General features: G+C 54.9%; 6 protein-coding genes across 6 annotated transcripts in view; 1 reads left to right on the top strand and 5 right to left on the bottom strand.

The window, feature by feature from the left end:
• Positions 1-88: 88 nt before the first annotated feature.
• BBK36DRAFT_1171377 (hypothetical protein) lies at positions 89-2,794 on the bottom strand (the record flags this gene model as incomplete). The annotated part of the gene is made up of 3 exons (XM_024895563.1): positions 89-234; positions 303-2,282; positions 2,347-2,794. 3 exons carry the CDS (start codon positions 2,792-2,794, stop codon positions 89-91), a joined length of 2,574 nt encoding a protein of 857 aa, XP_024747249.1.
• Positions 2,795-6,264: 3,470 nt separating this feature from the next.
• Positions 6,265-8,141, bottom strand: BBK36DRAFT_1180910 (hypothetical protein; the record flags this gene model as incomplete). Its single annotated transcript, XM_024896230.1, has 7 exons — positions 6,265-6,385; positions 6,524-6,695; positions 6,726-6,727; positions 6,838-6,954; positions 7,141-7,610; positions 7,719-7,979; positions 8,091-8,141. The coding sequence occupies 7 exons, from the start codon at positions 8,139-8,141 to the stop codon at positions 6,265-6,267; spliced, it is 1,194 nt and encodes a 397-aa protein (XP_024747248.1).
• A 1,465-nt stretch (positions 8,142-9,606) lies between these two features.
• BBK36DRAFT_1171375 (hypothetical protein) lies at positions 9,607-10,873 on the bottom strand (the record flags this gene model as incomplete). The annotated part of the gene is made up of 2 exons (XM_024895562.1): positions 9,607-10,354; positions 10,431-10,873. The coding sequence occupies 2 exons, from the start codon at positions 10,871-10,873 to the stop codon at positions 9,607-9,609; spliced, it is 1,191 nt and encodes a 396-aa protein (XP_024747247.1).
• A 4,192-nt stretch (positions 10,874-15,065) lies between these two features.
• BBK36DRAFT_1136236 (beta and beta-prime subunits of DNA dependent RNA-polymerase) lies at positions 15,066-18,781 on the bottom strand (the record flags this gene model as incomplete). The annotated part of the gene is made up of 4 exons (XM_024892918.1): positions 18,617-18,781; positions 18,543-18,555; positions 18,361-18,462; positions 15,066-18,298 (listed from the first exon to the last, which is right to left on the bottom strand). The coding sequence occupies exons 1-4, from the start codon at positions 18,741-18,743 to the stop codon at positions 15,067-15,069; spliced, it is 3,474 nt and encodes a 1,157-aa protein (XP_024747246.1). The 5' UTR covers positions 18,744-18,781.
• A 416-nt stretch (positions 18,782-19,197) lies between these two features.
• On the top strand, positions 19,198-19,589 carry BBK36DRAFT_1092140 (DASH complex, subunit Dad3; the record flags this gene model as incomplete). The annotated part of the gene is made up of 2 exons (XM_024889035.1): positions 19,198-19,305; positions 19,437-19,589. Coding segments are annotated over 2 exons (261 nt in total), but the record flags the coding sequence as incomplete, so codon positions are not given.
• A 420-nt stretch (positions 19,590-20,009) lies between these two features.
• The window catches only part of BBK36DRAFT_1180893 (hypothetical protein), a gene marked incomplete at both ends in the record, with an annotated part of 1,688 nt that continues 979 nt past the window's right edge, over positions 20,010-20,718 (bottom strand). The window contains 2 exons of the mRNA XM_024896229.1: positions 20,010-20,231; positions 20,369-20,711. Coding sequence (XP_024747244.1) covers positions 20,011-20,231; positions 20,369-20,711 — 564 coding nt within the window. The remainder of the gene's footprint in view (positions 20,232-20,368; positions 20,712-20,718) is intronic.

The following is a 20,718-nucleotide window of genomic DNA, read 5'->3' as shown; positions in this document are numbered from 1 at the left end:
TATCCAAGAACGCATCCAGTCCTAGCATCAATCTTCTGGAAAAGCCGGCGCCTTGGCCTCTGCTTGCATGATGGCCCCGAACTCTCTCTCATTCAGTTACTAGACGCAGTTTTTTGCCAACGTCTCGCCTCCTTGCGTTGGCAGCTGCTCGCTCAGACGCCTTCGTCTCGTCCTCGGTAGTGTTGCCGCGGGCTTTGAGGGCCTGGAAAAGCATTCCAGCGTCAAAGAAGCCGTCTGTTGATTTATGATTAGCATTTGCCTGCATTCTTGCATCAATAACTCAAAGAAACGTAGAAACTTACATCCTCCCAGTTCATCATCGTCGCTGGTAAAGCTATTCTCGGTGGGCGACCGCGGAGCCAGACTCGGCCGCCTGCCTCCCGCCTTTTCTGACCCAGTGATCAATCTGCCTCGAGACTTGAGCCGGTTCGACGGCTTCGGCCGAGCTAGTTCTGCCTCGCGCGCTTTGCTTCCCTTTGCGATGACGGTCTTGCTGTTTGTGATGCGCAGGATGCGGCGGATTTCCAAGAGGTAGCTCTCCAGGGCGTCGACGAAGCGCTTCGTCTGTCGGTGTTTGCTCGCCACGCAGATGGAGATGCTGTCGTCTTTGATGATGTAGCCAATGCCAAAGCCATTGCCAGATGTTGGCCCAAAGCCAAAGTGGCGGAGCGAAGGGTTGCCGCAGTTCGAGGTCGAGAGGATGGTGGTGTTTAGCTTGTCCCAGCCAGAGTCGGCGAAGATGAGAGGCAGTGGGTGGTGATCCCGCGATCTGGAGTTGGTGCTGTCGCCGCGCTGTCTAGTCGGCATCACTTCGACGCCGTCTACCGACAGATTAGAGCTCCTCGGGCTGGCGGTTGGTGACGACGCCGTTGGGCTTGACGCCGCGGAGCTGCTGCTCATGGTGCTGTCGATCAAGTCGTCCACATACTTCTGCCACACGCTGAAGAGGGCGTACAGATGTCTGTCGCATCCTTGGCCCTTTGCGCATTCCTTGGTGTTGTTTACATGCTTGACGCATGCACGCTTGAGAGCCTCGACCTTGCGCTCGAGAGGGTTGTCGGCCCAAAAGGTCTGGACAAAGTCGACCGATTCCTCCGTCACGGGCCGGATGGCCTCCGTGCGGCCATGCAAGAAGGTCTTGGTCATGGCAGGCTCGTAAGTGCACTCGACCCTTCCGTACAGCCCATAGTACGCTGCCTGGAACGCCATTTGAACAAAGGCATCAGGGGAGAAGCCCATCGAGGTGATGAAATGCTTGCCATAGGTGGAGAAGTCGAGACACTGGAACTCGTTTTGCTCAATCAAGTCTGCCAGCCTGGTCTCGGCGAAGCGCACCGCGATCCTGAGTTCAGGAACCATGTCCCAGCCGAGCTTTCGCGGGGTGGTATTGACATCTCCAAAGCTCTCAATGTCTCGCTTGGTCGGGTCGGGGCTGGTCGACGCCCAAAGAGTCATTGCTTGTCCGTTGATGGTGCGCGCGAAGCGAAGGATGGTGTCTGTGTAGACGTCGCTGGCAAACCGCAACACTGTGTGGCCGTCGACACCGGTATGCTCAAAATTGATTCCCGCGCTGCCATTCTTGCAGACAATGATCTGAAGCTTGTCATACCAGCGGTTGGTGCATGTGCCGATTTGGACTCCGTTCTTGACCTCGCTGGTACCGCATAGCATGTTCTGGCAGAGAGCCGCAACGGTAGTGGGCTCAGTATAGTCGAGACACAGGACGAACAGGGCAGAGTCGACGATGCTCAGCGAATCGGCATTGTTGGATCCCGGCTCGCGGAGAAGAATATCTCGTAGGCCAGACCACACCTTGCGATTCTCGGTGCTGAGCACTCCAAGGGCGTTCTTTGCCGCATCCTGGATAGGGATCTGGGAAGCATCATCGACAATGGTCTGGAGATTGAGCTCAATGTCCTTCTCAGTCATGATGACATCCGAGTTGTCGTCGAGGACGTCGAACCAATAGATTTGGCCGTGGCACATGACGACGATGTGCTTTGACTCGGGGTCCTGCTCAATCTGACAGCCGGCTTCGGTGGGGACTCTGGCTGTGCCAAAGAGACGTGAGAACTGGTACATGCAGAGAGGGGTTCCCTTGACCTTGTCTGGCGGCAGTTCTTCCTTTCTCACAGCCCTGATAAACTCCAGTGCGGATACAACAAGGGAGGCAGCGCGGGTCACCTGGTTGTTTCTTGCTGGGGTCGGATCATCTTCCAGAAGGAAGAAAGGGTTAAGGTTGAGCACTACGGGGTTGTCAAAGTTGAGATACGAGTCGTACCCTTTATATTTCATCATGTTAGTCTCACACAGTTAGAGCGCCGCCACGGCCAGGGGCACACTCACAAAATTGTTCAATGTAACTCGTCTTGCCCTGCGCATATCTCTTCAACTTCTCCTGCAAATCAGGACCTTCTTCTCTGAGAAACTCGTTGACGGCATGCTGTGTTTCGGCATGCTCTCTAGGAGACTGGAGCGGTTTGAGGGCTTCGAGGTATCTCTTGGCCGTGTTCTCGAGCTCGGGAATGGGCAGCTTCGGCAGCTTGTCCTGGTGGCGGAAAGTAATGCCGCCCTCCATCTTGGTTTCGTTGTATGTCGCCTTGGGCACCCTAGTGTATGCAGCAGACAGTTGGGGCGGCTGTCGTGGAGGAGGCGTAGCAGTCGGATCCTCGGTCTCTTTCTGTGGCTCGGGGAGATCTGGAAGGCTGCGAGGAGTGTTGTAGTAGGAGCGAGGTTCAGCCAGCCGTTCGGCTATGGACTGGGGAGGGTTGAAAGAACGAACTGAGGCCGTCATGGCGTCAGCGGGGTGAATTTGACCTAAAAGTAAAGAGGAGAAATGCTGGTGCTAATAGATAGTCCGCGAAGGGCGGTGCGGTAGAAATAGTGGCAGTCGTTGTGGCAATAAACGGGCATTACACTTGATATGCCATGCAAATGAAGACCAGGCTTATGAGGGCAAGGGAACAAGGGGGAAAACGGAAGAACCGGGAAATGGGGGAACTATTGGGAGCAACGAGAACTGCGTTGGGGCAGCCAGAAAGGGAGTGTTATATATATACATATGAAATATGTGCTGGTCTGCAGAACCCCATACTGACGAGTGTCAGGGCCGGACGGACACGGATGAGAATCCGGGGCACGGGGAAGGGGTGGAGACCCCACAGTCAACCGTGGTCTCCAGGAGATCAAGCATGTAGTGATATGTAATAGGATCCTCAGGAGCATGAACTGCGCGTGTATGGCAGTGGGTCATGCTGTGTAAGTTGACCATCAACGGCGGATGGGGGAGGATGAGTGAATAACCCCAAGTCGGGCCTTGCCGGGGCTGAGGGGAGTGTGGAAGGCTATCCTCCGCATGTCCGGCCGTGATAACGAGGCGTCGAGCAGGGTACCTTGGCCGGGACACAGCCAAAGCATCTACAACCTTGCAGGCCTCTCGCCGCCCGGTCCGTGGGACGAGTAACGACGAGTTGTTACGCTTGCACAGCTGCACGTACACTTGTACGTACAATTAGTGTCGAGCTACTAAGGAAAATTGCAAGAAATATATGAGAGATAAGGCCTGGTGATGTCGACATCTGAACCATCAAAACACATGTCGATACAATGAAATGTCTCGACTTACCCCCTCACTGCAACGGCTGATTCGGGAGCAGGTGCCTATAAACCACACGCCCTTTGTCTGTCTCACACGAACTCCCAGCGGCGAGACAGCAGAAGAAACGATACCCGAGGGGGCTCCGAGTGGGGGTGGGAATTGTCTGGAGTGTATGCAGCAACAGCAAAAATGTGAAAAAACTACCAGAACGGCATGTGCTTGAAACTCAAGGTGAGAGCAGAGCGGCAAATGGCAACGTGTGCTTCGGCCCTGTGGGTTGCGGGACAGGAGAATGAGAGGAGAGACACGATCTGGCGTCACGTCAAGTGGATCAGACAGCGGCGGGTTGGAGTGGTTGGAGTGGTGGCTTCGGACGAGGGGATGTTCGGGGAGAGCGCTTCGGAGAGGGGAGAATTTCGCCTTGGTCTGGTCTGGTCTGGCCTGGTTCGGGCTGATTTGATTAGAGCTGCTTTGATTTGCGTGAGCGTGCGCTTTGCCGTGAGCGACGCTAGACAGATAAAGCGGGCTGGACTGCAAATGGGGTCGCCGGTGAGGGTGAACGATGAGGGAGGAGTGAAAGAGAAGAAGATGGAGAGAATCAAGGCAAGGTAGAAGAGAGAAGATGGTCGAGATTGTTGGAAATTGAGGAGGGCAGGAGGCTTGTGATCCACCGGTCCTGTGTGCCTTCCAACTTTCTTCTCGTTTCTACTGTCAAGATGCAGGGCTGCTTGTACTTGGTACCTATGTACTTGGACAGTCTCAACGCCAGCGACAGGCCTCGTGATGGCCCTGGACCACTGTCACGATGATGTTGTGCGTGGCAAAAAAAGGAACAACAATGGAAATTATCAGCTGCTGAGTCATTTGGAACCTAGAAGTCAAGGGCTTTTCCAGGCCCAGGTCACAAGGGCACATGATACTTGCAGTCCTTCGAATCTCCAGGTTCAGGTATAGCCTTGCTGTATCAATAGGTAATGAGAGGGCAGATGCTGCAGATTCCCAGTGCAACGATGCCAACGACGTCACGAGCTAACAAGCGACCCCATGGCGCCCCTCACAAGGGAAAATGCGCCTAAAAATCGTCAGTAAAGGGATTGGTCGGTGCCAAGCGGGAGATTTCTGATAGGGCAAGGCAGCCTGTCTCCAATTGTTTCTCCGCGTGGGGACGCTTTGCAACTTCACGATGGGAGGCTCATGTAGAACATCGGAGCGGAGGAGTATCCGATACGTGTGGAAGGGAGGGTACTGCAGCAGCGCGGATGGTATCCGGTACCTGCCGCGTCTTGGCCTTCATCCTGGTCCAACTGTGCCGATTCTCCATCTGTTCATGCCTGCAACACTCTGCTACGAGTACACACATAGAAGCAAGAATCAAACACAACTATAAGGTACCAGGTCATAGAACAGGACTCAGTTCAGCCTTCAACCAGCTCCGACAGAGCCGAGATTTGCTATGGATGTCGTCGTTGCTCAAAGCGCTCTCGGTGTCTCTCGGACAAGAGGATGAATAGCCAGCTCAGCTCGAGTAAATTGGGGAAAATCGAAGTCACCTGTTTTCGACTCACTTTAGTAATCACACCTCTCCGTCTTCAACGACAAACGAGATCGAACCTCCTCAACACTGAGCAATGCCGGCAAGCGCCTGTGCTGCCATCTCATCTCTTCACGTACCTCGCGCATACGGAGTACAAAGCATCGCATGGGCCTTGCTGCTGATTTTGTTGTACCTCCTCCGTCTAACAAGCGACTCTAAGGTATGGTCGACGGCCCGCCCGCCTCGGGCCAGCGGACCAAGTCGCAGGACGTGGACGCAATCTGCTCCCTATACACGGATCCGATGGTCCAGGCAGGGAGAAGGTAATCTAGTAGTAGGTCAATTCCATCATCCAGCCAATCGCTCACCTCATCTGTAACAAGTTACTCCCCTTTGTACACCTATGATGGCTTCTATGCCCAGGTTACATTCCCGTGTCTGTGCCTGATCTCCTCCTCAGTAGGTAGTAGCACCATCGCCAAACATGTACAGTAACCCCCACAAAGACAATCAAAGCGTCTTCACATGTCAGCGTTTCCCTGCCCGTCATATTGGTATTTCGCGCATCAATTTATTTACCATGCATTGATGGATCTCTATGTCAAGGTACGGCAAATTGGCTTCGGAAGATCAAGTCCGACGCCCAATACGGACCTGGGGTCTACTACAGCATACACTTACTTGTACATAGAAAGCATGTCTCCCCTTTTAACAGACGCCGAGAATACTGCGGTTCAGGACATGCTAGCTTGATCTCGTGGAATCACCTTGATACCCAGTAACAGGAGTCCACAGTACGAAAGGGGGGGGTGTCTATGAGGTGTCTGACAGGTCAAGGGTGGAATTATAGAGCGAATAGGGTGAGCTAATTCTTCATTCAATGATAGATGTTGGTCTCGTCAAAGAAGCGATAATCAGATAAGGACTGGACGCAGATTCAACGAGGCAAAATGAAGGTCCGAATCTACACAGACATCCTGGAAATCGTTGTATCCAAACATATCTCCCAAGTGCCACCACCAAGGCCGCTTCAACACCAGTGTCCCCCCTTGGCACTCGGCTGAGATAGTGAAGAGAGCAACAGCTAAACAAGACAGAGGCTTCGAGGTCCACCACAAGCATAGGAGAACGCTCAGTTCAGGCCCTTGGCGCGCCGGGCCTTGGCTTCACCCAAGTACTTCTCCGCATCGTCGAGCCACTCCTGCATCGACTGATGCTTCGGCTCATCAGTCATGAAGGAGTTTTCAATGTACCTCCCAGCTATATCAACTGTATTAGCCGCATGGCATTTCCCGCTTCAGAGGTCGCTATGTATATCACAGGTGTGTGTGTGTGTGTGTGTGCCACAAAAGGGCAGATCCATACCGTATTCCTTCAGATCGTTTCAGGACTCTACAATGGTCTCAAGCTGCCTCTGCTCGAGCAGCATCGGCGGAATGCTCTCCGCACTGTCCCCGAACAAGTCGTAGAGCGTCTGGAGGTCGGCACTCATCCCGGCCCAGGCTCCCTGGAGCGCCTCGAGCGTAAGAATGGCAGGTGCAATAATCTCGACGAGGTCCGAGACTTGGACCTTTGATGTTCATTGGAATGGACCCCTTGAGTCAGTCTTGCCTGGTCCCGTCAAGGGTGAGCGTGTTTGGGGATGCTGCGAACTCACCTTCATGGAGAGGTTATGTCTGCCTGCAAGGTCTGGGCAGCGAATAACTTTGCTTCCTCTGCGTCCAGAGCCTTTTGGACGTCCTTGATCTTCCTCTCTAGTTTTTCAATGTCGCCTTGCGCCTGGTTTGCTACGATTGCACTGGCAATAGTGCCAATGGGTACACTATACGATGCGGCAAAAGGTTTTTCATGTCCGCTTGCCTTGGAGAGGAGCCAGAGGGAGAGGAATGAATATGCAAGTGGGATGGCGGTTGACCTACACCCAGGAGTAGTATGCAGTCTCTCGGATGGTTGCATGGTCTGTCAACATAGCGAGTCAGCCGCCGCGATGGCAATGGCTCCTAGCAACGAGGCAGCGAGGACTTCGCCTGCGCCGATTCTTGCTTGAGCGTCTTCGATCGCCGTCCTGTCCTGGTCGATTTGGGCCTGCAACTTGTCGATGTTGTTGCCTTCTTTGTTCAAAAGCCCTTGCAGGGAATTTCCGTCACCCTGAAGCGTGGTCCCGTAGACCTTGCAGTTATCGTGGAAGGTGCCCAGGGCATCCAGAGCTTTTGCAACCTGGTCTTGGATGAGCGTGATCTTCTTCTGCTCGTCGTCAATCGCTCCCTTGATGCTCTTAGATAGGTTATCAAGCACTGTCTGATCTGGTGCAGGCTTGTCCTTCTCATCATTGTACTGGCCGACCCATTCCAGCATGGCTTGATAATAGGAGCTTGTCCCCGTTCCGCCGGCGAGGACGGCATACGTCTTGATTATGTCGGCGAGAATCGTGAGCTTGTCCCAGGTTTCGTCCTTGAACACTATGCAGTCTTCGGAGATCTTGTTACCCGGAGACAGAGTCTCGTCAGCACGACCTCCTCTCATTCGGCAAGAGTATCAACGAACCTTGGTATACGTGGCAATCAGTTTGTCAATCTCGGCTCAGACTTCGGTACTGATCACGGACGTGTTGACGAGGCCCAGATAGCGAGTGTCTTGAGTGCGATCGGTTGGGAGCAGTTTCCCCGTCCACAGGAACCTGCAGAGCGCGTGCATCTGGCCGCGCTCCAGGATGAAGATCTGTTCGTCATCGCTTCTGTCCCTGGGGTCGTGCGGCTTGATATTCAGCTTTTGGTCATGCTTGCCGATGAGCATGCCCCTGGGAAACCAGACGGTCTCGTCACCGATGGGCAATTGCTCATCCAAGGCCTCAAGAGCAAATGGCACGTCGGCATCTTTACCCTCACCCCCGACAAAGCCCTGGCAGGATCCTTCTACCGGGGGGGGGAGCCACTACCGCCTGAGCGGCCTGGATCCCACCCTCAGGGGCGCTCTCCCCAATCCCGATGCCGCCAAGGGTAAAGACGGCATGGTAATTGTTCATCTGCAAATTACCACGTCTGGAATCTACCAAGACATTCAAAAGAGTCAAATCTTCCGCTTCGCAAGCCTTCCCCAGGTGCGCCAGTGCTCGTACGAGCTCAAAGCGAATGGGGAGAGGGGCCAGACGAGGGACGATCCCATCTTTGAGACAAAGTTTCATGCTGAGCCTACGCCGTCTACGCAGTGGAATATTAAGCTGTTGAATCCGGAGGATGTGGATCTGAGTGGGTTGGTGGGTGTTGATGTGAACTGGAAAGGGCATGTTCGATTTGACCCCCAGCGGCGGCCGGGAGGCGGCCATGAGCACTCGTAGGCTATGGGAAGCTTTGCATTGTTACCAGAGAGGCCAGGTATCTTCAGAGCTGGACACAACCGACTCTCAAATTGGATATTGAAGAATAACATGCTTTTGACGACACCGTGTCTGACTCCTATTAGAACTCTCGTCCGGTGATGGCTACATTTAGTTTAGATGAAGCCCATGTATCCGACTACACACCTGTCAAGCAGTAAAACAAAACACCATCTTATGTATGTGTTACGATTTGTCCACAGTATAAAGATGAATAGTGTCTGGTCACTTACATCAACGATCCGCGGTCATGTATCAGTTCACGCCCTCCTTGACCCAATCTACTCTTGATGTGTAAGTAGATCAGCATACACATGAGTGCAGTCTTCTGGTTGTCAGTCTCCCGATCATGTCATCATCTTACGAGAACAGTCGGGGAACTGAAATGCAGGTCTCAGCCTGCATAACGGAAGCATTGCTCCTATCGCCGGCATTTCTTCCAGCATGAGGGCCATGGCACGGAAGTGAGCTATCCGACGACGTAAAGCATCGATGAGGAGCAACAGTGTGCCGAATACATGTCGTGAGATAGAAATACCACTAGATCCTTTGTTTATTATCCCGGAAAAGGCGGTCGTATGGCTCTAAGAACATCTTACAAACGAAGTCCGGTGGATACATGACTGGGTTTGCGAGGAGTATTTTGAAATCTACTTAATCGTTCGCAACAGCGCTTATTTTCGATATGAGAAAGCTCCAGGAACATGTGCAGACGAGATTTGTACAATTAATTGTATGATGAAGTCTATCAAGACTTGACTTTCAGAATTTGCCAATGTACATATCCAATCGGACATCGATGCTTCCCAGTATCTCCCGAACAACACAAGATCAGAGGCGAAGCCGCACGATTCTTCACGGGTTATTAACATCACCATCTGGTGACCACCACTAGCACCGCTCTCATCCTTCTGTGCTATAAAAACACAATGTATATATGAAAGGAGAAATCTTTAAAAAAGCTCCCAATCAACTCCGGCCACGAAGGGCAAAGACAAAAAATTCCACAACGCCCAACTTGACTTCATCTCACATGTTTTTCATTTTTTTCGTATAGAATTTGGTAATTTATCATCCACGGCGCCGAATTATGGCTGCCATCTAAGCAAGCTCATGCATCTGGCCATGGTGGTTATCCGACTGCGCCGGCGCCTCGTGAATCACATTCTCCTGGGGCTGGTACGCTCCAGGGCCCGCGGGAGCCGCGTAGCCGCCAGAGGGCACCGGGCTGGTACTTGACGGCGCAGTGCTGTATCGAGGGTCCACGGGGGAGATGGTCTGGCCTTCGGGCGAGGTGTAGTATCCCTGCTGCGGAGGGTACTGCTGAGGCGGGTATTGCTGCTGTCCGACGGCCGCGGCGAACTTGGGGTCGTAGTACCCCTGAGGCGTCTGCTGCACCGGGGGAGACTGGTAGTTGGGGGGAACCTGGGGCACGGGCTCGTGCGTGCCGGACTTGGCCTTGTTGCGGCGCAGGAGGAAGAAGGCGGCGAGGCCAATGAGACCAAGGCCGCCAACACCTCCGACGACGCCTCCAACAATGGCACCCGTGTTCGAGCCGCCGCCGCCGCTTTTACTGCCACCTCCATCTCCACCGCCACTGGTGGTGGTTGACTCCGGGCTGGAAGAAGTATCGCTAGAATCTGGTGATGTAGTTGGAGTGGTGGAAGTAGAGTCACTGGTGGTGGAAGCATCGCCGGTCAATGGAAGAGGAGTAAACTTCCTGGAAGCCTCGCCGCGGTAGGTGGTCAGCGCAGCCTGGACACCCGTGATGTCAACATTGTTGCAGAAGACGTCCATGATGTCTCCCGGGAAGGAAATCGTGTTGCAGTACGGCAGTAACGAGTTGGTGCTGTCAACCCACGTTTGTTAGCCAGTTCCCCCAAAGATTTTGGGCTTTACGAGACGAGATGAGCCAAAAGACATACCACTTGAGAGTGAAAGTGTCAACCGCACAGCCATTGTCACACTTGCTCTGGCTAAAGTAGCCGTTGTAGTCGATGCAGACGTTTCTGGCATTGCATTCCTCGGTGTTACAGCAGGCGACATGTCCCGGGGCAGTGGACGAGGTGAAGAAGACGCAAGTCGCGCCACCACCGCACGTGTATCCCGCGCCAGCAAGGCCGGAGATGAAGCCGCAGGTGTTGTCGGGGGCAACATAGACCGTCTCGATGCTCGACGTTGTGCCGGCTCGGCGCTGGATAGCCTTGTGGAATGGGAAGTCGGGCAGTCCAGTCGGCTTGGGGGAGAAGCCGTCGATGGCATAGCCCGAGGCAGGAGTTGCCCTGGGAAGCTGGTTCAGGTTGCGAGCATCAGCAACAGCCAGAAGGGCCGCAAGAGCAGCGGCATAAACACTCGTTGCCTTGTTCATGATGGGCCAGGCTGCAAGAGGGGGGAATCGCGATTCAGGCACCAAAGATGGACAACGCCACGGCTCAGAGGCTGGCTTCACCGAATGCTGAGCACAAGAAGGAGCAGGAAGAAGAAGGGGGAGAAGGGTTCGATTTTCTTTTTGGGGGGGCACTACCAAACGGTTTTATTGCACCAGCAATGGCACAAGCGGACCAACCCAGACGAAGAGAGCAGCGAATATGCCTGAGCTACTGCGGCATGCCTCTTAGACCCCGTCGGCCCTGAGGAATCGTAGCTGCCCAGCGGTCCTGCTGGCATCGACAAATGGCACAACTGCATCCTGCGTCCTCCGCTCCATTCAGCCTCAAGCTAGCAACTCTGCTAGCTCGTCAAGACTGGCTGTAGCATGACATGGGTGCCGTGGGAAGAGGTGCCATTGTTGCAGGATGTCGTCTCGTGGGATTGGTGGCTTGGGTCGAGCTGAATGGCTGCAAGACGCTAACAGCAAATAGATCCTAGATCCATCCGACCACCAACCAGTTGTGCACCTGGCCAAGCGACAGGGGGTGCGGAAGGGCGTCAGCTCCCCCCATGCAGGAGAGGTGCGGAAACATGAATCTGCGGATTGTGGTGATTCAGAGCCCATCGCTTGCGCACATATAGGTCGCAGTAGCACTTGCTCACAGCAGTCGCCTACGAGGAGTTGCTGTGATGGGCCCCTAGAATCGCCGACGAAGCGGATTAGAGCAAAGCTCTGACGTCTGTAGCTCAAGCCACCAGATCGGTGCCCTTGCCTGCCCTGGCTTGTCTTGCCGCAAGCGCAGCCGCAGCCGCACGTTGGTGCGCCATGAACATGAACCCCAAGAACCCTTCTGGCAATGGTTGCCAAACAAAGCAGACGCGGCATGATCAAGCCCCGCCATACAAGACGGCTTCGCTTCGCTTCGTCTGCTGGACATGGCAAACCGGCCATTTCTCGTGAGCCGCTTGCCCGTCGGCGACAAATAAAAGCCCTTGCTGCCTGACTGCAACAGCGCCCTTCACGCATCGAATCAGGACATCCGTATCGCGGCGTCTCTCTCTATCTCCGTCATGGCAGCACCGAGGTCCGGAACTCGCAACTGCGTCGATGCCGCTCTAAATCGGGAACAACCTTTTATCAAGGTTGTCGAATAGGACGGAGGAATAATTGTGGAAATGAGAGGGGGGGAGCGGCACAGCTGCTGGTGGTAACGCAAAGTTGAAGCGATCAGCGACACAGCCTGTCTAGCAGACAACTGGCCCAGGCGACTAAGCGAGACTGGGTCAAGGCTGTCGTCGCGCAACTTGATGCCCTGTTAGAGTCTGCCACGCCTATCGCAGTCTTTCAAGAGAGAACAAGCGGTCGAGGGGTGGTTGTGGCTTTCTGTCTCGGTTGCGAAGAGGTTTTGAGTCGAGTTGTTGCGAGTGCTGTTGTCAGCGTCAGTAAGACACAACCACGCACAATTCTTCGTCTCGGACCCGACTCTCTATTTCATCCAGGCTTTCCCACCTCAGTCGTCCATTCCTGAAAGGCTGCCTGGCCGGACCATCCAAGGGCGCAATCTAAGCCCTCCACGGACATCGTCTTTTTCCTCCGTTCCTCTTTTTACCGCCATCTGTAGCTCACACAGCCGTCACGAAGCTAACAAAGACCCTAGCCGAAGGAGTGAGCCGCCTCTCTCTCTGGTTGGCCCCTCACAGGACCCTGCAAAGCCCCAGCATCCGAAACTCGATTGGAGAGTGAGGCTGAACCAAATGGTCAAAGACAAGTCCGACAGGGATCGGCTTGCTTGAGAAGCAGTCGAGAGTGGAACAGTAAATTGCTCCGATGACTTGAAAGAATAGAGATGCTATTTCCGTGTATGAAGTCAATCGGTCAGCACCTTAGCTCTGTGCTTACCCGTTGTGCGTATTACTAAGCATGGGCTGGATTCCAGTGTAGGGTAAGGTGGGTGAGGAAGTTTGGAGTCGTGATTTGCTTCACGCAGACGCCAAGAGGAGGGCATCACGTAACCAGGTCAAGCATCAACAACACTCGACCCAGACGTCTTTGGGAATTCGCAAATCGTCTCGATATACTTATAAGAGTCTATGCCAGGATCCATCAGGGTGTGATCCTCGTCTGCTGCTTGTAACAAGGCAAAACCACCAACCCCCAGATTCCATCACAAATAGCGGCATCGTTCATCCTTACACCCACGCCCAAGAGCCGCATTAGCGAGCGCACCAAAGCAGAGGTCGAACAACACCAGAAATCCTGTCTCAAAACGCCACGTGCAAGGCACGGCACGGCACGTAATAGCGCACAGGTAGCCCTCACAGCCGAACCACGCAGAAGCAGGGTGCCAACCCCCCCCCCTCTCCCCTTCGGCTGGCCCTATCATCTTACACGCCTTCTTCTTCTCCTCCTCCTCCACACCCTGCAACTCTTGTCTTCACCAAAGGGCGTGCTTCAAACAAGTTCAGCTGGCATCTGGATCCGTATCTTATATATCTACCTGTTGCTTCCAGGAAACGTGGGATACAAATGACGGACCTCCTCCACATCCTCCCTTCCTTTCCCCTTTCCGCCTTCGCCGCCCTCATCCCAACCATCGAACGACACGCGCTCACGACCACCGACCTCCTCACCATCCACCCGGCAGATCTAGCCAAACGGACTCAACTCCCCATCATCGACCTGCGTCGCTTCCTCGCCGCCATCCAGGCCTCATTAACCGACGACCTCCCCCCCAGCAGACCACTCGCACCACCACCAGCATCATCCACCCCGGCATCATCCTCAACCGAAGACAAACACCCAAAGCCGTCAACATCTCCTTCCCCCTACTCAAACCACTTCATCAGCACCCTAGACGATGGCCTAGACGCCGCCCTCGGAGGCGGCGTCCCCGTCGGCCACATCACAGAATTCACCGGCGAAAGCGGCGTCGGCAAGACCCAATTCCTGCTCTCCCTCTGCCTCGCCGTGCAACTCCCCCCTCCCCGCGGCCTAGGCAAGCAAGCCCTCTACATCTCGACGGAATCCGGCCTCGCAACCAGGCGGCTGGCCCAGATGCTCCACGGCAACCCCGTCCTCCAGCAAGCCCGCGACGACGACGCAGGGACGCCAGCAGCATCTCTCGACGCCATCCACAGCGCCGTCACCCCTGACCTCGAGTCCCAGGACCACATCCTCGAGTACCAGGTCCCCGTGCTGCTGTCGAGGCACGACATCGGCCTCATGGTCATCGACTCCGTCGCCGCAAACTACCGCGCCGAGTTCGAGCGCCAGGGCTCCTCCTCCCACGGCTCCAACATGGCCGCCCGGAGCGCCGAGCTCATCAAGCTGGGCGCCCTCCTGCGCGATCTCGCCCGCAGGCACAACATCGCCGTCGTCGTGGCAAACCAGGTCGCCGACCGCTTCGCCTCATCCTCCACGCCCTCCTCTATCCACAGACCTCCCGCCCATCCTCACCTCGAAAGCCCCCTAGCAGCACGGAGCATGCCCCCTCCTTCATCAGCCATCCTCCCAAACCTCTCCAGCACGCCCACATCCTCCATGCCCATGCCATTCTCCTTCCCAGCAGACGACGACCCCGACCAACAACAGCCCCATCAGCCATCCCCCCCGGCCCTCGCACTGGACCACCAGCAGCGCTGGTTCACCGGCTGGGGCGACGACCCGCGCAGCTCGTCCTCCCTCAAGACGCCCAGCCTGGGCCTCGTCTGGTCGACCCAGATATCCTGCCGCGTGGCGCTCTACAAGAGACCTGTCTATGGTCGCCCTACAAGGATCGCGGCTCCCCTCTCTGCGGATGATGATGATGTTGATGTGGGGGCTCCGACGCTCAAGACGTGGAGGAGGTGGATGAAGGTCGTGTTTGCGCCGCATGTGGCTGCTTCGGGGCAGGGCATTGAGGGGGCGACCGAGTATGAGGTTACCATGACGGGGCTGAGGTCTGTCAAGAGGGACAAGGATAAGGCGAAGCATGTTGTGGTGAAGTAGAGATCCGTCCTGAAAAGTTGACGCTGAGTTGCGATATAAGTGTATTAACAAAAGGATTGAGGAGCACGAGATATTTACGAGTTCATCAATATAATTCGCTTCTATTGAGATGATGTTGCTTTGTATATATATAAATACATTTCTGCTTTATATACCCTTCTCCACCACAGACCACAGCCGCGTGTTTCGGCTGATTCCCCCTATCAACTAGGATGAGGAAACTCATCCTCCAACTGCAGCCTCACACCTACATTCATGCTAATCAGCTCCTGCACCAACAGCTTGGCCGCATACGGCATCTGCATCTTGGTCACCTCCCTCGTGCTCTTGCACGTCCCGCAGTAGCCCCTATATCCGAACAGCCCGCACTGCTGGCAAATGTCAATCATGACGCCGTCCGAGCTCAGCATGAGCCGCTCCAGCAGGAGCTGCGAGGCGCCGTACGCAATCAAGCAGTCGCGCTCCATTTCTCCCAGACGGAGACCGCCGTCGCGCGATCGACCTTCGGTGGGCTGGCGCGTCAGGATCGCCCGCGGACCGCGCGCGCGCGAGTGCATCTTGTCTTGCACCATGTGCTTCAGGCGCTGGTAGTAGATCGGGCCGTTGAAGATGTACGCCTCCAGGGGCTCTCCGGTGATGCCGGACGTGAAGTAATCTTTGCCTTCCCACGAGAAGCCGTGATCGACCAGGACCTTGCTCACCTGCTCGACGGGATGGGACCGGAAGGCATCGCCAAAGCCGTACTCCTTGCGGCCGTGGACGATGGACGCTTTGCCAGTCAGGCACTCCAGCAGCTTGCCGACCGTCATTCGAGAGGGGAAACCGTGAGGGTTCATGATGATATCGGGACACAGTCCGCTATCGGCGAACGGCATGTCCTCCTGGTCGACAATGATGCCCACGACACCCTTCTGTCCGTGGCGAGACGAAAACTTGTCGCCGAGCTCGGGTCTACGCGTCTGTCTCGTCTGCACCTTGATGACCGTCGTGTCCTTTTCCGTCTGCGAAATCATGACCTTGTCGATGTAAGCAGGGTCGGCGATGCGGTACGAGACGGCCGTGTCGCGGTACTCGCTGGGGCCACGATCAAGCCCAATGCCTGTCGTCGTCATGTCGAGAGGAGTCTCCTTCTTGACCATTGCCTCTCCCGAGTGGATTCGCTGACCGACAATGGCCAGGCCATCAGCGTCCAGCGCTTCGTGTTTCTTGATTCGTCGCATAACGCCATTATCAATCTCATTGAGCGGATCTCCTATTCGTTCTCTCCTTCCATTGGGATACTTCTGAAGCTCAGTCGTGTACTTGCGGAAGACCTGACAGCGCCCGAATCCTCGGTCTATTGAGGCCTTGTTCAACACCAGAGCGTCTTCGATATCGTATCCAGAGTACGACATGACAACGACTGTGGCATTCTGCCCAGCCGGGAGCTTGTCGTAATGGATGAGCTGGATGGTCTTTGTAATGACCATGGGCCTTTGCGGGTAAACCAAGGTGTAGAGGAGAGTGTCGATGCGGTTGAATTGGTTATGTGCAATGGCACCAATGGCTTGTTTACCCATGGCACATTGGTAGGTGTTTCGAGGCGATTGGTTGTGGTGAGGAAAGGGAATCAGTCCGGCAACAGCACCCAGCAGCGTGAACGGCTCAATCTCCAAATGGGTCGTGCTCATTGTGACTTGGTCTTCATATATCGTAATGAGCGCATCGTTTTCCTCGTTGACGTCCAGGTACTCGACAATGCCCTTTGTCAGAAAGTCGTCAAACGTGACCTTGCCCAACTGAAGGAGACGGAGATGCTCCGGCTTGAGCTTCTGCTTGCCGTTCTTGACAATAATGTACGGCCGACAGATGCGGCCTTCGTCTGTGGCAATGTGGATTGCATTGAAGTGTGAGTTGGTGTGGATGCCAACAAACGGCGAGATCCAGCCTCGGCGTCGCATTGTGCGGAACCTGTGCGTGAACCTCTTGGGGTATCTGGTGAGCGCAAACGGAGTACCGTTGACGTGGATGATGTAGGAGCCCTCGCGGTGCATCTCGGCACCGGAGAAGTTCCTAATCGGCTCAACGCCCACGTCAAGGGTGAAGATCCACCTCATCACAGGCGCCTCATCCACGTTGGTCGTGATGTGCGTCATCAACGCAAGGTTCTTCACCAGACCACACGCCTCACCTTCGGGCGTATCGGACGGGCAGAGCATACCCCATTGCGAGGGCTGCAGAGCTCGCGGCCCACTCACTTTCCGTGTCTTCTCAAACTGACTGCTAATTCGTGTCATCATGCCAAGGGCGCTGATGTAACTGAGTCGACTGAGGACGTGGGTGACGCCGGCTCTGTTCATGTTGAAACGCTTGACGCTCCAGTTCCCTGACTGGATAGCCCGATTGATCCCCAAGCCGATGCTGTTGGCATGATTGCTAATCATGTGGACAGCGTCCAACGGCACAGCTCGGTTGTTCTTCTTCAGAAACTTGTCGATGGACATCTTCACCTCGCTCATGAACCTCTTGAAGAGATCTTCAAAGAGGAGCGAGAGCAGCTGGCCAGCCAACTCCAGTCGCTTGTTACCAACGAAATCTCGATCGTCCACCAGTTTGGGATCTTGTGATGCCATGAGAACTCGGCGCGTCATCATGGCCACGTAGATGGCCTTGGGGTAAAAATCGAGACCTTCGATGGGCACGTGTGCGATGATGAGGTTGGCCAGCGCATCCAGTCCTTCTTCGACGTTGTTGCGGCGGGCCTGCGCGCCAAACTGGCCCTTTCGAGAACCCATCTTGACGCGCGACCCGATGTACTCCAGGGCTTGCTGCTGCGTAAAGATGCCGGCCTTGGCGGCCTCGTCAAAGTTGACTAGGAATTCGTCCTGATATCGGCCGTCCGAGCCTGCCACAAGCTGCATAATCTCGTAGTCCGAAAGGCCACCCAACGCCTTGAGGACGATGACGATGGGAACGCCCTCGACCAGGATATTGTGGGTGAGGACAATCTTGTCCTTCTTCAGCGTAACGTACGTCTTCGACTTTCGCTCGTGGGTGGAACTCGTTACGGATGCGGAAATGACATTGTTCTTCTCGTCGGCCTCGACAATGACGCGGTTCTTGCTGAGCTGCTCCTGAATCAGAATGACCTTTTCCGTCCCGTTGACGATGAAGTAGCCACCGGGATCCAGCGGGCACTCGTTCATCTGCTCCATCTGCGAGTTGTTGGCTCCGCTGAGGCGACACTTGCAGCTCTTCAACATGACGGGCATCCGTCCGAGCGGCACATTCTTGCGCACAATCTTTTGCTTGTCGCGGATGTAGGCAATGTCGACAAAGATGGGCGCGGCGTACGTCATGTCGCGGAGTCGGCATTCCATCGGCGTGACTTCTGTCCGGGATTTGGAGTCATTGTAGTCCAGGCGGCGAGGTCGGTCGACTCGGATATCGGTGAACCTAGACGCAGGCAGGTTGTTAGCCTTTCCGCGAGGGCAGCCGGGAGCAAGGTCTGAGCGTACTCTAGCCAGAAGTTGCTGTCGACATCGCTTCGGATGGTGCGGTTGGCGCGAACGATTTCCTTGATCTCGTGTTCGACAAAGAAGTTGTATGAGTCAATGTGCCTGGCGCAAAGAGTTAGTTATATAAGACGGACGTAGACGCTGCCATATCAGCTCGACGATGTGGATAGAGCTATGCGTACTGCTTCACGAGACCTGGAAGGGCGTCAGCACCGGCATCGTCACAGTAACCACAGAACAGAAGAGAGTTGCTCACCTTTGACCTTGAGGAATGCCGGCAGCAGCTGGAACTTGTCCTCCTTGGTCGAGATGGGATCCGTCAGCTTCTTGCCGTTGTAGAAAGGCTCCAGCAGGGCCTCGAAGCCGTCGTCCATCAACGGCATCTTGCGTGTCACCTCCAGGGATTCATGGACCGGCGGAAACGGGCGAGAGTGAGTGTAGCAGGAGTCTTGAAGCTGTGTCGTCGGTTGATGGCGGAAGTAAGTACGTATGTAGTTCTTGGATATTTTTTTGCCGCCGATTGATAATGGCGATATGGATAAGCAGCTCTGGCGACGAAGAAAAAAAAGTTACTGCCGCGGCGAGGACAAGTGGGGCGTCCACGTTTGTCAGTTCTTGGTGGGGAGGCCCGAAAAGGTGCTGATAGCGGCCTATCAGTGCATTTGGTGGGGTGTCGGTGCGCCTGGAATTCAACGACACTCGACAGTTGAGCAAAGAGAGGCGCCAAAACAAAAGCATCATCCTCGATTCGCGCGTTGATACAGCTCCAACAGCACGTATAAGCGCGCATTGTACCATATTCTGCTGCAACAAGATAGAACACCACGTCAGACGGAGATGGACCAGCCACACACAACAGGCGGCCTCCTCTCGCCGCCAGAGCTCTCTCCCCTAGAGCAGGAAGTCTTGGAGGAGTATGACCGGTTGGCGACAAACATGAAGACTGTACGTTTCCCATTCCAACAAACAAGGGCCCCAAGAACTTGATGACTTTCCCTTGGAGTTTATATAAGTGACGCGACAAGTCCCGAGTCAGTTGATCTTGCTAATATAGGGACCAACCCCGTTTTACACAGCTGGCAACTCTGCTAGACGACCTAGCATCCAACCCGACAGTCGGAATCCTAGATGGCCTGCGGGAGCTGGAGCGCAAGACAAGTCTCGCGTTTACGCTGCTCAAGGCGAGTGTGTACAGCATTGTGTTGCAGCAGGAGATTGACTGGGGCGGTGATGGTGGTGGTAGTGGTGATGGTGGTGAGCAGGAGCATGTGAAGGAAGAAGAGCTGTGATGCGTGGGGTGAGAGGAAGATGGCTGCTTGACCGAGGCAAGATTTTTTGAGGACGAGATTCTGGAAGGAGATTGATGAATGATACCCTGAATAGAAAAGGTTCTATACGTACGACGTTTGATTGCCTCGTTGATGAATGTAACGTTCGGTCAATCTGTAATAAACTCTTGTTCATGTGCTTGTAACATGCATGTATATTCATTTTCAGCGTCATCGTACTTGTACACAGAGCAGTGCATCCCAGCAATCACCACTCCCTCCCCCCCCCTCTTCTGTATGTCTAACAACTAGTCATCTCTTTTTTGTTTTACAAAACCCTCATTTTCTTCTTCTTTTCTTCTTGTCCCAAAAAAAAACCCGTTTAATATACATTGCCTCCATAGTACACCTTCCGCACATCCACCATCTTCTTCCCCCGTCCGATGGCAATCTCCTCGGGATCGACCTGGTTCATCAAGGCGTCATACGCCGCCTTGACCGAGTTCATGGGGTTCTTGGACCGGGGCATGCGCGCCGCAATGTCGTGGATGCCCGACGCGCGGCACATTTCAAAGATGCGGTGCGGGCAGCGGAGACCGAAGCCTGCGGTGATAGACCAAATGTCAGCATGCACTGGTCTTATTCCAAGTGTGTGTAGACTAATTGGGGTGGGTGGGAAAGAAGCAGGAAGTGAAATGGGAGAAGAGGGAGAAGAAGAAGAAGAAGAATGATTTCCTTACCTGGAGGACGGGCAAACAGCTCTACAATGGTGCCCGAAACCTTGGCCTTTGCGTTGCCGTAAATCGTCCGGTTCTCGTACCGCCGAATGGGCTTCATGTTGCGGATAGCCAGCAGCTGCGCCGTCTCGGCCGCGAGACCGGCCTCGGTGGACTTTGCGATGCCCAGGCCCAGCCGGCCGTTGCCGTTGCCCGCGATGGCGACGATGGACGTGCTGCGCACCTTGCCCAGACGGGTCTGGTTGGTGACCCAGCGCGTGACGAGCACCTTGCGGTAGATGGACTGGATGTCCCGCAGCGACATGCCCGTCAGCCGCTTGATCTCCTGGTAGCGGCCGTCGTCGTCCTGGCCC

This window comes from Trichoderma citrinoviride (assembly GCF_003025115.1).
Source record: "Trichoderma citrinoviride strain TUCIM 6016 unplaced genomic scaffold BBK36scaffold_12, whole genome shotgun sequence".
NCBI lineage: Eukaryota > Fungi > Ascomycota > Sordariomycetes > Hypocreales > Hypocreaceae > Trichoderma > Trichoderma citrinoviride.
This window is presented reverse-complemented; position numbering and strand designations above follow the sequence as displayed.